At 49.0% G+C, this 15,726-nt stretch overlaps 1 protein-coding gene across 7 annotated transcripts in view; it reads left to right on the top strand.

Annotated features, from left to right (window-relative positions):
- Positions 1-15,424, top strand: part of MTIF3 (mitochondrial translational initiation factor 3) — a 28,114-nt gene extending 12,690 nt beyond the window's left edge. For 6 of the 7 annotated variants that reach the window (XM_056561806.1, XM_056561805.1, XM_056561801.1 and 3 more), the window contains 2 exons: positions 3,385-3,539; positions 15,158-15,423. In XM_056561806.1, the coding sequence (XP_056417781.1) occupies positions 3,385-3,539; positions 15,158-15,367 (365 nt within the window). In that variant the 3' untranslated portion in view covers positions 15,368-15,423. Of the gene's footprint in view, positions 1-3,384; positions 3,540-15,157 lie in introns of all 7 variants that reach the window. The other variant, XM_056561799.1, reaches the window with a different exon arrangement.
- Positions 15,425-15,726: the final 302 nt, after the last annotated feature.

Below are 15,726 nucleotides of genomic sequence, written 5' to 3'. Positions count from 1 at the left end.
CTATTTTACCGTAAATTGTACAGCATGAAAACAAAACCTTCCAAAATTTGCAAAATTGCGGTTTTCTTATCAATTTCCCCACACAAATAGTATTTTTCTGGTTATGCCATACATTTCATGGTAAAATGAGTGATGTCATTACAAAGGACAACTGGTCGCACAAAAAAAACAAGCCTCATACTAGTCTGTGGATGAAAATATAAAAGAGTTATGATCTTTAGAAGGCGAGGAGGAAAAAAAATGAAAACGTAAAAAAAGTCCTTAAGGCCCAAATGGGCTGAGTCCTTAAGGGGTTAAATGAGTACTCCGGGTATGTGAGTGGGGGGAATGGGGGGAGGGGGTGTTTTTAGCAACATTACTATGCTGCCTGTTATAAAAAATTAATTAAACATCTACGGTAATTACCACCTGCCGCCCCCCCAGTGCTGTTGTCCCTTTGCGGTCCATGGTGCGCCCCTCTTTATGGTTTCCTGTGGTCATTACGTCACGCTGTGGATATGCTGGTCACATCGGTGTTCCACCTCTTCCAGTGATTGGCTGAGCGGCAGTGTGATGTATTGAGCCCCAGCACCAGGGAGATATAATTTTGCAACAGCTGGAGACCACTGCTGTAGAGACTAAACAGATAATTTTTTTCCCTTTAACATTACATTTTATACAATTCTCAAAAAAAATAAAGGGAACACTTAAAGGGGTACTCTGGTGGAAAGCTTTATTTATTTATTTATTTATTTATTTATTTTTTTTAATCTACTGGTGCCAGAAAGTTAAACAGATTTGTAAATGACTTCTATTAAAAATCTTTAACCTTCCAGTACTTTTTAGCAGCTGTATACCATAGAGGAAATTCTTTTCTTTTTGAATTTCTTTTTTGTCTTGTCCACAGTGCTCTCTGCTGACACCTGATGCCCGTATCAGGAACTGTCCAGAGCAGGAGAAAATCCCCATTGCAAACCTTTCCTGCTCTAGACAGTTCCTGACACGGACAGAGGTGTCAGCAGAGAGCACTGTGGTCAGACAGAAAAGAAATTCAAAAAGAAAATAATTTCCTCTGTAGCATACAGCTGCTAATAAGTACTGGAAGGGTAAAGATTTTTTAATAGAAGTAATTTACAAATCTGTTTAACTTTCTGGCACCAGTTGATTTAAAAATAAAAATGTTTTCCACCGGAGTACCCCTTTAAACAACACAATATAACTCCAAGTCAATGACACTTCTGTGAAATCCCACTGTCCACTCAGGAAGCAACACTGATTGTTCAATTTGCACAACAGCATGTGAATTGATTGTCAGACAACTGGTGGAAATTATAGGCAAGTAGCAAGACACCCCCAATAAAGGAGTGGTTCTGCAGGTGGTGACCATAGACCACTTCTCAGTTCCTATGCTTCCTGGCTGATGTTTTGGTCACTTTTGAATGCTGGCGGTGCTTTCACTCTAGTGGTAGCATGAGACGGAGTCTACAACCCACACAAGTGGCTCAGGTAGTGCAGCTCATCCAGGATGGCACATCAATGTGAGCTGTGGCGGGAAGGTTTGCGCTTTGCTGTGTCTGTCAGTGTAGTGTCCAGAGCAGGAAGCACTACCAGGAGACAGGCCAGTAAATCGGGAGACGTGGAGGAGGCCGTAGGAGGGCAACAACCCAGCAGCAGGACCGCTACCTCCACATTTGTGCAAGGAGGAGCACTGCCAGAGCCCTACAAAATGACCTCCAGCAGGCCACAAATGTGCAAGTGCCCACTCAAACGGTCATAAACAGACTCCATGAGGGTGGTATGAGGGCCCGTCATACACAGGTGGGAGTTGTGCTTTACAGCCCAACACTGTGCAGGACTTTTGGCATTTGCCAGAGAACACAAAGATTGGCAAATTCGCCACTGGCGCCCTGTGCTCTTCACAGATGAAAACAGGTTCACACAGAGCACATGTGACAGAGTCTGGAGATGTTGTGGAGATCGTTCTGCTGCCTGCAACATCCTCCAGCATGACCAGTTTGGCGGTGGGTCAGTAATGGTGTGGGGTGGCATTTCTTTGGGGGCCGCACAGCCCTCCATGTTCTTGCCAGAGGTAGCCTGACTGCCATTAGGTACCGAGATGAGATCCTCAGACCCTTTGTGAGACCATATTCTGGTGCGGTTGGCACCATAGGGGCTTCCTAAATGCAACATGCCCCCCAAAAACCATTTCAGAAAAACGTACTCTCCAAAATCCCCTTGTCGCTCCTTCCCTTCTGAGCCCTCTACTGCGCCCGCCGAACAATTTACATAGACATATGAGGTATGTGCTTACTCAAGAGAAATTGGGCTACAAATACAAGTAAAAATGTTCTCCTTTTACCCCTTCAAAAATTGGGTCTACAAGAACATGCGAGTGTAAAAAATTAAGATTGTGAATTTTCTCCTTCACTTTTCTGCTTTTCCTGTGAAACACCTAAAGGGTTAAAACACTTACTGAATGTCATTTTGAATACTTTGGGGGGGGGGGGGGTGCAGTTTTTATAATGGGGTTATTTATGGGGTATTTCTAATATGAAGACCCTTCAAATCCACTTCAAACCTGAACTGGTCCCTTAAAAATAGTGAGTTTGAAAATTTTGTGAAAAATTGGAAAATTACTGCTGAACTTTGAAGCCCTCTGGTGTCTTCCAAAAGTAAAAACTCATAAATTTTATGATGAAAACATAAAGTAGACATATTGTATATGTGAATCCAAAAAAGAAATTATTTTGAATATCCATTTTCCTTACAAGCAGAGAGCTTCAAAGTTAGAAAAATGCTAAATTGTAAAATTTTTCATCAAATTTTGGGATTTTTCACCAAGAAAGGATGCAAGTATCGACAAAAATTTACCACCATTTTAAAGTAGAATATGTCACGATAAAACAGTCTCGGAATCAGAATGATAACTAAAAGCATTCCAGAGTTATTAATGTTTAAAGTGACAGTGGTCAGAATTGCAAAAAAGGGCTTCGTCCTAGAGGTGAAAATGGGCTCCGTCCTTAAGGGGTTAAGGACATTACATCAAAGTTGGATCAGCCTGTAGTTTGGTTTTCCACTTTGATTTTGAATGTGACTCCTTATCCAGACCTCCATGGGTTGATAAATTTGATTTCCATTGATAATTTTTGTGTGATTTTGTTGTCAGCACATTCAACTATGTAAAGATGAAAGCATTTCATACTAGTTCATTCATTCAGATCTAGGATGTGTTATCTTAGTGTTCCCTTTATTTTTTTGAGCAGTGTATATTAGATCTATTAACATTCATATATATATAATTTTTTATTTTTTTTCACCACATCATATTTACACTCTAAAAACATTATTTTGTGCCTTATTATATTATAAATCCTAGTAATACAATAAGTGTATTTTACTGCACAGGTCCTGTCCAGATCAAGGAGATGTCATTTCTTGCCAGCATTTCACAACATGATTTAGATGTGAAAAGGAAACAACTTATTCATTGGATTGAGAAGAAGCACCATATACGGATCACTGTGCTGAACAGCCGCATTACAAACGGACCAGACAAGCTGGTAAGTGGAGCTGCTCATCTAGTCAGTTTTATGCACTTAGGCTGTTTACGCATTGCGGCTAATTAACAGCTAATTCCGCTGCAAATAACCAAAATGTGCATGATGGCAAAAACGCACACAGTAATTAGTTGCGGTCAGTGGCGTACTTACCCTTTCCCGAACCCGGCCCCCTTCCGGGGGTGCACAGTCATGGGTGGGAGGTCAAAGTTTGGGTACAGCACATGTGCTTGCTCACTAATGGGGAATCCAGGACACTTGCCCTGTATCCCCAGACAAGCGGGCACTGCTTACCTGTATGTGTGCATGCTCATACAGGAGAAAGCTGCCTCCACGTGTAACCTGCAGGACTTGCTGCCCAGGGAAGACCCGTGATCTCTGCCCCCACACAGTGCAGGTGCCAATGATGTCACTTATCAGCGCCTTTACTGCAGAGGAGATTGCTGTGTGGGACATGAGGTGAGTATAGTTTATTTTATTTTTTATTTTTTTTATCATCCCAGCATCTTAAAGGGGTACTCCGCCCCTGGCATCTTATCCCCTATCCAAAGGATAGGGCATAAGATGTTAGATCGCCGCGGTCCCGCTGCTGGGGACCACGGGGATCGCCGCTGCGGCACCCCGTCATTATTACTGCACAGAGCGAGTTCGCTCTGTGCGTAATGACGGGCGATACAGGGGCCGGAGCAGCGTGACATCATGGCTCCGCCCCTCATGACATTACGGCCCATCCCCTTAATGCAAGTCTATGGCAGGGGGCACGACCGCCATTCCCCTCCCATAGACTTGTATTGACGGGGGCGGGCCGTGACATCACGAGGGGCGGAGCCGTGACGTAACGATGCTCCGGCCCCTGTATTGCCCGACATTACGTGCAGAGCGATCTCGCTCTGCACAGTAATGATACCGCGGTGCTGCAGCAGCGATCCCCGGGGTCCCCAGCAGCGGGACCCCGGCGATCTGACATCTTATCCCCTATCCCTTGGTTTTCCAGTGGAGTACCCCTTTTAACTACCTACATAGCTAGCTACCGAACAACTTATTACCTACCTTTCAAACTATATCGTCCTGGCTACCTACTTATGTACCTAGCCACCTATTTACATAGCTAGCTACATACAGTCATACCTACTTATGTACTTGGCTACCTACCCACCCACCAGACTAACTACCTACCCACCCACCTATCTTTATAGCTACTTACCTAGCTGCCTACAGAGCTAGCTAGCTTCTTAGCTATGCTACTTACCTACCAACATATTTACCTACAGGCGAGAGGGTTTGATTTATCTACCTAAGGATGTACAGTGATCCCTCAAGTTACAATATTAATTGGTTCCAGGACGACCATTGTATGTTGAAACCATTGTATGTTGAGACCAGAACTCTATAGAAACCTGGTAATTGGTTCTGAAGCCCCCAAAATGTCATCCAAAAAATAGGAAAAAGTAAGAATTAAAGAAAAATAAGTAGATAACTAATACAGATAAAGCAAATCCTTATATATAAAAGTAAGAAAGATCTGCTGGGAGCTGTAACTCTTTTTATTATAAAAATGCAAAACAAAACTGATACAAAACATTAAACAAAAACAAGCTTAACCAGCTATAACAAACATAACATAAATAAAATTGCAAAAACAAATTCTGCCTAACCGGCCAGCCCAAATTTACTAAAATACACTTTTACTTTTCCCCCATACCAAAATAACACACACAAACACGCATTCAAAAAAAAAGCATTCAAAAAAAAAAGAGCCCAACTTGGCTTATAAAAATAAAAAAAAATAAAAAATATATATATATATATAAACATAAAATTCAGCACAACTTGGCTATAAAAACAAACCAAATGAAAAGGAACATAAAAGTAGCACAACTTGGCTATAACATAAAAATTACCCTTACCACGGGGGGGAAGAAAAGAAAAAAAAAAATTTAATATATAAATAAATAGCTCAGCACAACTTGCGCAAAAAACTACGCTCTGCCTCCCAGCCAGAGATCCACCGGTGAAAGAAGGGCAAGGAAAAGCAGCATGGAGACGCGGCCGGAGAGAGGGCCCAAAGAGCCCAGTCCCACGCACTGCCCCTGCACAGCCGCAAGGCCCGCAAAGCACGCCCAGCACGGCACAGAGCCGAGGACGGCCAGAGAGGATCCGCGCGCAACCCAGAAACCAGCGAGCCGGACCCAAAAAGAGCAAGCCAGAACTGAAGAAAAGGACAACACCGCCGAAAAGCGAAACCGCGACGCCAGAGGGAGGAGAGCAGAGACACCGGAGGGGAGCAGCTCCCCGAAGGAGGGAAAAAAAAATAAAAATACACAAACATGTGTACATGCATATACACAATCAAACACACACACATAGATATATATATATATATATATATATATATATATATATACACATATACATATACATACACATGACACTGCTTTTTTTTCCCTTTTTACTGGCCCGACTGCCACTATATAATATAAAACAATATAAATACAAAACACAATATATACAAAATCACAGAAAATGTACAAAAATATAGTAAATACACTACAAAAAATAAAGAAAACAGAAAAACACCTACACTAAAACTGTCCCCTCACCCACACCACCCCTCCTGTACGTGGGTCAGAGTCCATACCGTCCATACAGTTCTCAAAGTCCAGTCCTTAACTGACCCATGTCAGGTCCCCAAAACACCATAAAACCACCACCCACAAATACACCCTCCCCACCTAACACTCCTCCCAACCAACTTATATACAAACTTATACACTCTTAACCACAACCCCTTTTAGGCCCAAGTTTGGTTGCCTGTAAGCCCTTCATACCATGTCCACTAAAAACAAAACAAAAAGCTAATGTGTACATGCATCAGCCCACCACCAGGGAGAAGGATGGCAGACCTGATACATAAATCATTTTATACTCTTTCCCTAACTCCCCCTACAATTCTCCCTAATTCTATCCCTACAATAAATCTGACCCTGCCCTCACCCTATCTCTACCCCTATAACACTGCCCCTAACCAAAAATAAAAGGTACTCTACCCAAAAGGTTTAGTACCTAGGGCACATGAAATGAGAAACCTCTCCACAGGAGAGATGCCCTACTGGTACCAAGACTGCCATACTCCAAAGACCTGATCTTCCCGAGGTCACCGGTGATGTTCCTACAGACCTCCACCTCGGAGAGGATTTTCTGTTGGGTCGACACTAAGCACCGTGCGTTCCACGTGTAGTACCTAACCACTAAACTGACTAAAAATAAAGTGCCCCGATCTCGGCCACCCAGGTTCCTGAATGCCCCATAAGCCCACTCCGGATAGGCAAGGCCGGCAAGTTGATTCCAGCCGATGGAAGCGCCCACCCTGTTATAGACCCCTATGTTAAAGGGACAATGAAGCAGAAAGTGGTCCATGCTTTCCAGCGTGTCCCCGCACTCTTCTCGGGGACATCCCCGGTCATCAGAGTTCCTGTACTTCAGGTTGTCCTTTACACATAGCTTCCCCTGAAAGCAGCGCCAGGCCAAGTCCCAAAACTTCTGGGGGATCCTTTTCATGTTTAAAAGATACAACCCCACCCTCAGATCCCGACCTGGGCAGTCCCTGAGCGCCAGAGGCTTCTGGAAGTGGGTCAACAGAACCCGTTTGTCAAGGAACTGCCTTGACTGGGTCCTGATCTCCCACACTCCCAGACCCCACCGACGTATCGCCTTCAGAGTCGGGGTAGCGTAAGCCGGAAGATATCCATGGGGCGTACGGAGGTCCTTCACTTGCCCTCCTGTCTCCCATTCCTGGAAGAAAGGCCGAAACCACTCCCTGCAGGAGAGTACCCACGGAGGAGCCCTCTCTGACCAGAGGTTCGAGATGTTAGCTTTCAAGAAGGTGTTCGTTAAGAACACCACAGGGTTTACCATAGATAAACCCCCTAGTCTCCTTGTGCGGTACGTAACCTCCCTCTTGACTAGGTTCAACCTGTTCCCCCATAACAGTTGGAAAAACAGGCTGTAGACCCTAGTGTAGTAAGCCTCTGGTAAGATACATACACTGCCCAGATAGATAAACAAGGGGAGCAGGTACGATTTGGTCAGGTGTACCCTTTCCCTGAGGGTCATAGACCAACCCTTCCACTGGTTCACCCTCTGAGTGGCATCCTTGAGCTTACCGTCCCAGTTTTTGGTGGGATAATCATCCTGGCCGAATGTGATGCCCAGAATTTTTGCTGACTCTTGGAGCTCTGGAAGGGTGTCCGGGAGATCAAACGTGGGATCTCCCCCTCCCAGCCAGAGACTTTCACACTTATCCCGGTTGATCTTGGACCCGGATGCCTCCGAGTAGCGGTCCACCTCTGACATCACCACATCGACCTCCTCCCGTGAGGAGACGAAAATAGTGACATCATCAGCGTACGCCACCACTCTCTGGGCGACATCCGGCTCCGCCAGAGTCATCCCGACTCCCGCCAACGGCCCACAATCTACCCTCCGGACGAAGGGATCGATTGCGAACACGTATAACAGCGGGCTCAAAGGACAACCCTGACGGACTCCGGACCCCACCTCAAAAGAGCGGCCAGACCAACCGTTCACCAGCGGGAAACTCTCTGCCCCTGCATATAAGGTGACAAGCCAATTCACAAAAGTACTCGGTAAGCCATATCTCAGGAGGACGGACCAGAGGTACTCGTGGTTCACCCGATCAAATGCTTTGGCCTGATCCAAGGACAGCATGTACCCCTTCCAGAGACCCGCACTACTCCGCTCCACTGCCTCCCTGACACTGAGGACAGCACTTAAGGTGCTTCGGCCCGGAACAGAGCAGTGCTGGGCCCCCGAAAGGAGCCGGGGTGCAAACTTCACCAACCGATTAAACAGTATCTTGGCCAGAAGCTTCCTGTCCGTATTGAGAAGAGCTATGGGCCTCCAATTCTCAACCCGGCTAGGATCTTTACCCTTTGACAGAAGAATCAGGGCTGACCTCCTCATTGACTTTGGTAGAGTGCCCGAGGAGAGACACTCATTGAATACCTCAGTCAAGAGGGGAGCTAAAGACTCCTTAAAGGTCCTGTACCACTCGGATGTTAAGCCATCCGGACCTGGCGACTTCTTGGGGGCGAGCCCCTCGATCGCCAGTCTCACTTCCTCTTCCCTGATTTCTTCTGCCAAAACATCAAGAGAGGGGTCTACCCCTGGCTCAGGAATAGTTTCAGCCAGGAAAGCCGACATCCCGTCTCGATTTAGATCCTTCCTTCCCAAGAGGTGCGAGTAGAAGGATCTGACGACCTCCAGGATCCCTGATCTGGACCGATTCAGAGATCCCGTACTATCAATCAGTCCTGAGACCACTTTACTACTCACTGACATCTTACAGTTCTTGTAAGGGTCGGGCGAGCGGTACCTCCCGTAATCCCTCTCAAAAACCAAAGATGCGTGCCTATCGTACTGACACCTCATCAGCAAGGATTTCACTCTGGAGATATCCTCCCGGCTACCTCCAGTCGAGACAAGGAGCTCGAGTTTCCTCCTCAGACCCCGATACAGGCGGTACCTATTCAGGGACCTGAGGCTCGAGAGCTGGCGGAAGAACCCCGCAACCCGCTTCTTGAATATCTCCCACCACTCTGACTTACTACTACAAAAGTCCAGTAAAGGTACCTGACTCTGAAGAAAGTCCTCAAAGGACTGTCTTATCTCCGCTTCCTCCAGGAGGGACGAATTCAGCTTCCAATAACCTTTACCCATCCGGGGGGTCTCTGAAACATTCAAGGAAAACAAAATCATACAGTGATCGGAGAATTCCACCTCAACCACGGACACTGCGGAAGAGACGGCTTCCTCCTTTAAATAAAACCTGTCTATCCTAGACCTGCAGCTACCTCGATGATAGGTGAAACCCACGTGGCCTGAGGGGCTCCGGATGTGGGCGTCCTCTAGGCGAGCTTCCCTAACTATATTATTGAGGGCCACGCTATCGTAAGCCAGCGGACCATTGGAACCTCTCCTATCTTGGGACCTCGTGACATTATTGAAGTCCCCTCCAAAAATCACTTGCCGGCTAGTAAAAAGGAAGGGCTTAATCCTCATAAAGAGATCTTTGCGGCCCCACTTGGTTTGTGGGGCGTAGATGTTAATGAGCCGGAGCTCTTGCCCCTTCATGAGGACATCTAAGATCAGGCACCTCCCCATTTCTAACTCAATAACCCGTCGGCATTCAACCGGAGCGGTAAAAAGGACCGCCACCCCACTATACGGCTCAGCCGCAAGAGACCAGTGGGAGGGACCGCGCCTCCACTCTCTTCTGGCTTTTACCAGGGAGGCTAGATCTGACAACCTGGTCTCTTGCAGATACAAAATGTCGGCTTCAACACGGCCGAGAAAATCAAAGGCTGCGAATCTAGCCGTATCAGACTTTATGCTGGCACAGTTAATGGATGCCAGCGTCAATGGGGTGAGTGCCGCCATCATGGGTGATTAAGTTAGATGGCCTCACCTTTATTTCTTCTTCCCCTTCTTCTTCGTGCCCTCATCCCCAGAAGAAGAAGAAAGGGCAGGACCGCTTTTACCCCTTTTTTTGGACTCACTCTGGTCCATATGGTCCCCGTCTCCGTCCGACCCCGGTCTAGCCCTGCCCTCTGAGGAAGGTGCCTCAACAGGACAGGGCCCAGTTCCCCCCAGAGGCTCTCTCTCCCTAGGCACCTCGCCCTCACCTTCCCCCTCCAAGGAGGGGGAGGAGATGGTATCAAGGACGAGGTACCGGTTTGACAGGTCAACCAGAGGGGGGGCAGTCAGGCTTCCGCTTTGGACCCGGCCCGCAGTACGAGGGAGAGAGGGCTTGGACCTCTTCTTTCTCCCTTTCCTTTTGCCCTTGTCTTTCTTTTTGGCCTTCTCTACACTCTCCTCATCCACACTTTCATAGTGGGAGGAATCGGAAGAGTCGGCCATATTGCCTTCCTCTTCGCCCAGTCTCCTGACCTCCTCATCCAGCACGTCCTCCTCCAGGGCTTCAGTCATTTCAGGGCCAGCTTCAGGAGCAGGGGCCGGAGCTACCCCCGTCACTTGGGCACTCTCCTGCTCCCTACTCCTCCTCCGATTTTCCTCCCGCCTTAGTTTGGCGGGGCCCTTCTTCCTCACTAGCCCTGGTGCGCCCCCATCCCTGCTCGTACCCTCTCCAGCCGAGGCAACTTCACAGCTCTCCCCAGCCGGAGCGGCCGCCGCACGGGCGAAGGCGCTAGGACAACGGCTGAAAGGGTGCCCGAGGACACCACACAGATGGCAGCGGATCTGCCTACAGGATGCGGCCAGATGACCCACCCCACCACACAAAGCACAGACCTGTACAGTACAGGCTGCGCTAAAATGGGTGGGGCTACCGCACCTGTGACAGACCTTAGGCTGCCCCTGGTAGAAGACCTGGATCCTGTCACGTCCAAGGAAGGCGGCTGACGGAATGTGGGCAACCGTACTCCCTGAACGCCTGAGTTTGACGGAAAACGTCCAGGCCCCGGACCAGATCCCGTGCTCATCAATGTTTTTCTTGGGCATGTCCGTCACATCCCCATACCGACCGAGCCAGGTCATGATGTCGTAACAAGAAAGTGACTCGTTACGGGTCAAAACGGTCACCTTCTTGACCGAGTTCTGACGGGAAATTGCCTTTACGGCAAAATCCCGCCAGCCGGGCTCGTTCTTCGCCACCTCGTAGTTTGACCAGAAGAGTTCGAGACCCTCTGGCCGAACGAAACTGACGTCAAACTCGGACGTACCGTAGGGGTGGATCAGGGCAAAGATGTCACTCGCCCTGAATTCCATCTGGAGGAGGAGCTCAACCACTTTAGCGCGAGGTGGGCACGCATCCTCACCCCTCCAAATCAGACGGACCACATTCCTGCGGTTATTGTCCTGCCCGGTTGTCGGGAGGGACCAGACCACCTCCCCATTCTGCTCTCGGAAAGCCCCCAAACCGTGCCTCTCTATCCAGAAAGACAGGTCGACCTCACCCCTTCCCTCTACCTGGATCGACCTGTCTCCCCTACGCAGAGCCTCCAGGAGGCGCTGTTGCAAGTAACCCCCGGGGACGGACGGAGACGGGGACCCCCCTGGACCCCCGGCAGCGACATTAGCATAGCTCCTAGGAGCAGTCACTGCCGGGGGGGCAGCCGGGCCAGACCCAGACCCAGAACCACCATTCACATCACCACTCACATCATCCTTTTTTCCATTCATACCACTACTCCCACCAACATTCACTCCACTGACACTCCTCTCATCCACAACACTACTACACTCAGCATTCTCACTCATACCCTGCCTAACTGATTCTGGGCTGGCTGGGATTTGTAGTACCGCTGGCTTAATTGCAGTCTTTTTTTCCGGCTTGGCTGCTGCTGCTGATGATGATGATGGCTCCTCCTTCTGAATGATCAATGGTGCCTCCTGAGTCTGGGGCTGCCCCACCGAGCGCACCCCAGCTCCTCCCGCGGCGCCATTGCCGGACACTGATCCCGACACCGGGACACTCCCCCCCCTCACAGGGGAGTGCCCTGCAGTGCCCGCAGAACACACTGTACTCGGGGGACCGCCCCCCGAGCACACAGACACAACGCTCTCTGGCGCCCGGACACTCCCCCCCCTCACAGGGGAGTGCCCCGCGGCGCCAGTAGTGCCCACAGTACTCGGGGAACCGCCCCCCGAGCACACGGCAGCATAACTTGCCTCTGGCACTTGGACACGCCCCCTGCCACCCTGGGGCGGTCCTGCAGTGCCAGAGCTGCCCGGCATGAGCCCATCCTGCCCTTCCCTACCGACAGGATGGGTGGGCTTCACAACTATTGCGCCCTTAGCCGTTGCTGACGCCTTACTGTACTCCCCGTGCTGGCCCCGCTCCACCACAGGAACGGGGTCTGGCAGTTTGGGGGAGCCCGCAGCCTGAACCAGCTTTGCAGCTGGCCCAGACTGCTGGAAGGGGACAAATACATATTGTACCGTCTCCTTTGTCTTCCTTTTCTTGGACCTCTGCTTGACCACCACATCTTCACACTCCTCGTCCCCAAAGGTGAAATTTTGGAGGTGGGCTGGGGACTCCTGCATCACAATTGCCCTCAGCAGACCCCCAGCCTCACCCTCCACGTCATCCTCCTCACTCTCGCTTGGCGGAAGTGCCACCTGTCCAGCCTCAATGTAGCTGTCCTGGGTCTGGGTGTCACCTGGAGTAGCTACAACTCCCACACTTTCCTCCATCTTCTCCTCTTCACCACCATCCTCACTATCTTCGCCGCCACTACTCTCCCCATCATCCACCTCCACCTTACCTGGGGATTTCGTGGCGGCAAACCGATCGCTGTTGATCAGCTTCTCCTTGAAGAGACCGCTCCCCTCCAGTATCTCCGCTCTCCTCGCCTCCAGCCTCACAATCTCGCCTTTCAGCGATGTTATCCTCTTCTTCAGTTCTGGCTTGCTCTTTCTGGATCCGGTACTCATCAGACTCTGGGTCGCACGCAGATCCTCTCTTGCCATCCTCAGCTCCTTGCCGCGCTGCTCGTACTCCGCAAACCTTGCGGCCATGCGGGAGCAGTACGTGGAACTGGACTCGCCGGGCCCACTCTCCGACCACATCTCCACACTGCTTTTCCTTGCCTTTCTTACACCAGTGGATCTCTGGCTGGCACCCGTAGCCTGGGTAGCAGAGCCTGCATTGCTGCAGACTCTGCCCGATCTTCTCCCGGCCGGAACAATGGCTGTCGAAGTTTTCACTCCACTTCCCGCCAGCCTGGAACGGGGAGTGGAGCCACGAGGCTCCATTGCAGGAGCTTCTTCCCCAGGAATCTGCCACAAACCTGGGGAAGGCTTGTTGGAAATCTCTGCTTGGCTCTGCTCTGCTGGAAGTCTCAGGAGACACACCCGCACACACCCTGCTGGGAGCTGAAATCACTGTCTGTGTCAGTGTTTCCCAAGCAGGGAGCCTCCAGCTGTTGCAAAACTACAACTCCCAGCATGCCCGGACAGCCGAAGGCTGTCCGGGCATGCTGGGAGTTGTAGTTTTGCAACAGCTGAGGGCACCCTGCTTGGGAAACACTGGTATATGTAGAGGACAGGAGCTTCTTCGGGGTCCTGTACAGTACATGCAATGTCCAAAAAAAGTAACATGGAGTTGCCCTTACCTGGTGTCCAAAGGAGCAGCTAACCCTGGTACAGGTAAAGTGTACAGAACATGTAATGCCTCCCTGTACTGTAGGGGGCGCTACCAGACATCAGTCAGTGCATACACTTCAGTATTACAGGCGTTTTACCAGTAAATTGCCCATTCTGATTGATCAGTTCTTCCAGCCATTGACATGTTTCACAGATAGCATTGTATGTTGAGTCTGGTTTCAACTTACAATGGTCCAGAAAAGACCATTGTATGTTGAGGCCATTGTAGGTTGAGGGATCACTGTATTTACCTTTTAGGGAGGTACCTGAGGCCATACTTGCTTATGAGGGGACTACCTAAAGAGGGAACTAATTGCGCTGGAACATACCTACCTAATGGAATAACTACCTGTCTACTGGGGGAGGGGGGGGGGGGGAATACACCTACTTGATGGGGGACCTATTAACCTAACCACTTTACTGTGCAGGACATCAAGGCTATTATTACAGTTTCCCTATAGATAGGGAAATAGTTTAGAGGTGGGGAGGGCACTGTAAAAATGTGCAGTCTAACCTGTATGTCCTGCAGATGCTGTAGAGATGGAATTTTGGCTGAAAGAAGTTGACATGGCGGTCTGAGCCAGATGGAGAAGAAAAGGAAAGAGAATGCTGCCGATTAGAGAAAATGTCACTTGATTTAACTATATGGGAAGGGGGGGGGGGGGGGGTGATAGACCACCTTGCCAGGGGCACAAGGGCCACTAGTAGAGATGAGCGAACTTACAGTAAATTCGATTCGTCACGAACTTCTCTGCTCGGCAGTTGATGACTTATCCTGCGTAAATTAGTTCAGCCTTCAGGTGCTCCGGTGGGCTGGAAAAGGTGGATACATTCCTAGGAAAGAGTCTCCTAGGACTGTATCCACCTTTTCCGGAGCACCTGAAAGCTGAACTAATTTATGCAGGAAAATTCATCATCTGCCGAGCCGAGAAGTTCGTGACGAATCGAATTAACTGTAAGTTCGCTCATCTCAAGGTACACCTCTGGTTGTGCTACCGCTAATTAGCCAACATGTGAACAGAACCTTATACTCCAGTGATATTTCCAGCCAGAGATTCCATGGTGTGAACTTGGCCTGATGAGTGTCATGACACCCACCATGTGCCATCAGGAGGAGACTGGTGCAGTAAGCAGAGACTTCTGTTGATTCCAGAGACTTGTCAGAGAATGGTGCTGTTGGTGGATCCCAGCTATGTAATGAGACTGTCTGAATTTTCCTTCACCTTCTGCTGTCTGGGGAAACTAGGATCAGGATAACAAGCCTAATCCTTTGTTCCCTGGGTGATAGACGGTGACATAGGCCAGGTGTTCCACAGTCACATAATGCATTGTGTCGCTGTTCACTGTCTGTTGTTTCTTACAGGAACACTCAAGGATGTGTAGAGATCCTTAGGGCTTCACTTATATAAGCTTCTCCCTTTCTGATTCTTCCTCAGGAGGTTCTGCAGCAATTGATAGAAAGCATGGCTGATTGTGCTACATGCATGGTGCAACCAAAGGAAAGAAAAGATGGAAGAGCCATGATTTGTGTCCTGCGACCGTTGTCTGACAAGGAACTGCAGAAACGCCATATAGGTGCCCCTGCTTCTACTGAAAAGACTGATACTAAGGACAACATAGACCAGGACAATAAAGACCATAACTGACCGATTCCAAACTTCTTATTAAAGAGACATATGATTTTTGTTATATTTGTTTGACAAATCTTCAGTCTCCAGTACTGTGCACAATACTCCAAGTGAGGTCTCACCAGTTCTCTATACAGCGACTCTACCGCTAATACCTCTACCGCTAATACCTCTACCTATCCACCCATGAGCACTTTCCTCTATACTGTTAATACCTCTCCCTATACACCCATCAGCACTTCCTTCTCTTCTGCTAATATTTCTCCCTATACACCTATGAGCATTTCCCTCTCTACTGCTAATACCTCTCCCTATACACCCATGAGCACTTCCCTCTCTTCTGCTAATAGCTCTCCCTATACACCCATAAGCATGTC

Source organism: Hyla sarda, chromosome 2 (genome assembly GCF_029499605.1).
Source record: "Hyla sarda isolate aHylSar1 chromosome 2, aHylSar1.hap1, whole genome shotgun sequence".
Lineage (NCBI taxonomy): Eukaryota > Metazoa > Chordata > Amphibia > Anura > Hylidae > Hyla > Hyla sarda.
The sequence above is the reverse complement of the archived record's forward strand: the minus strand, read 5'-3'. Positions and strand labels throughout refer to the sequence as shown.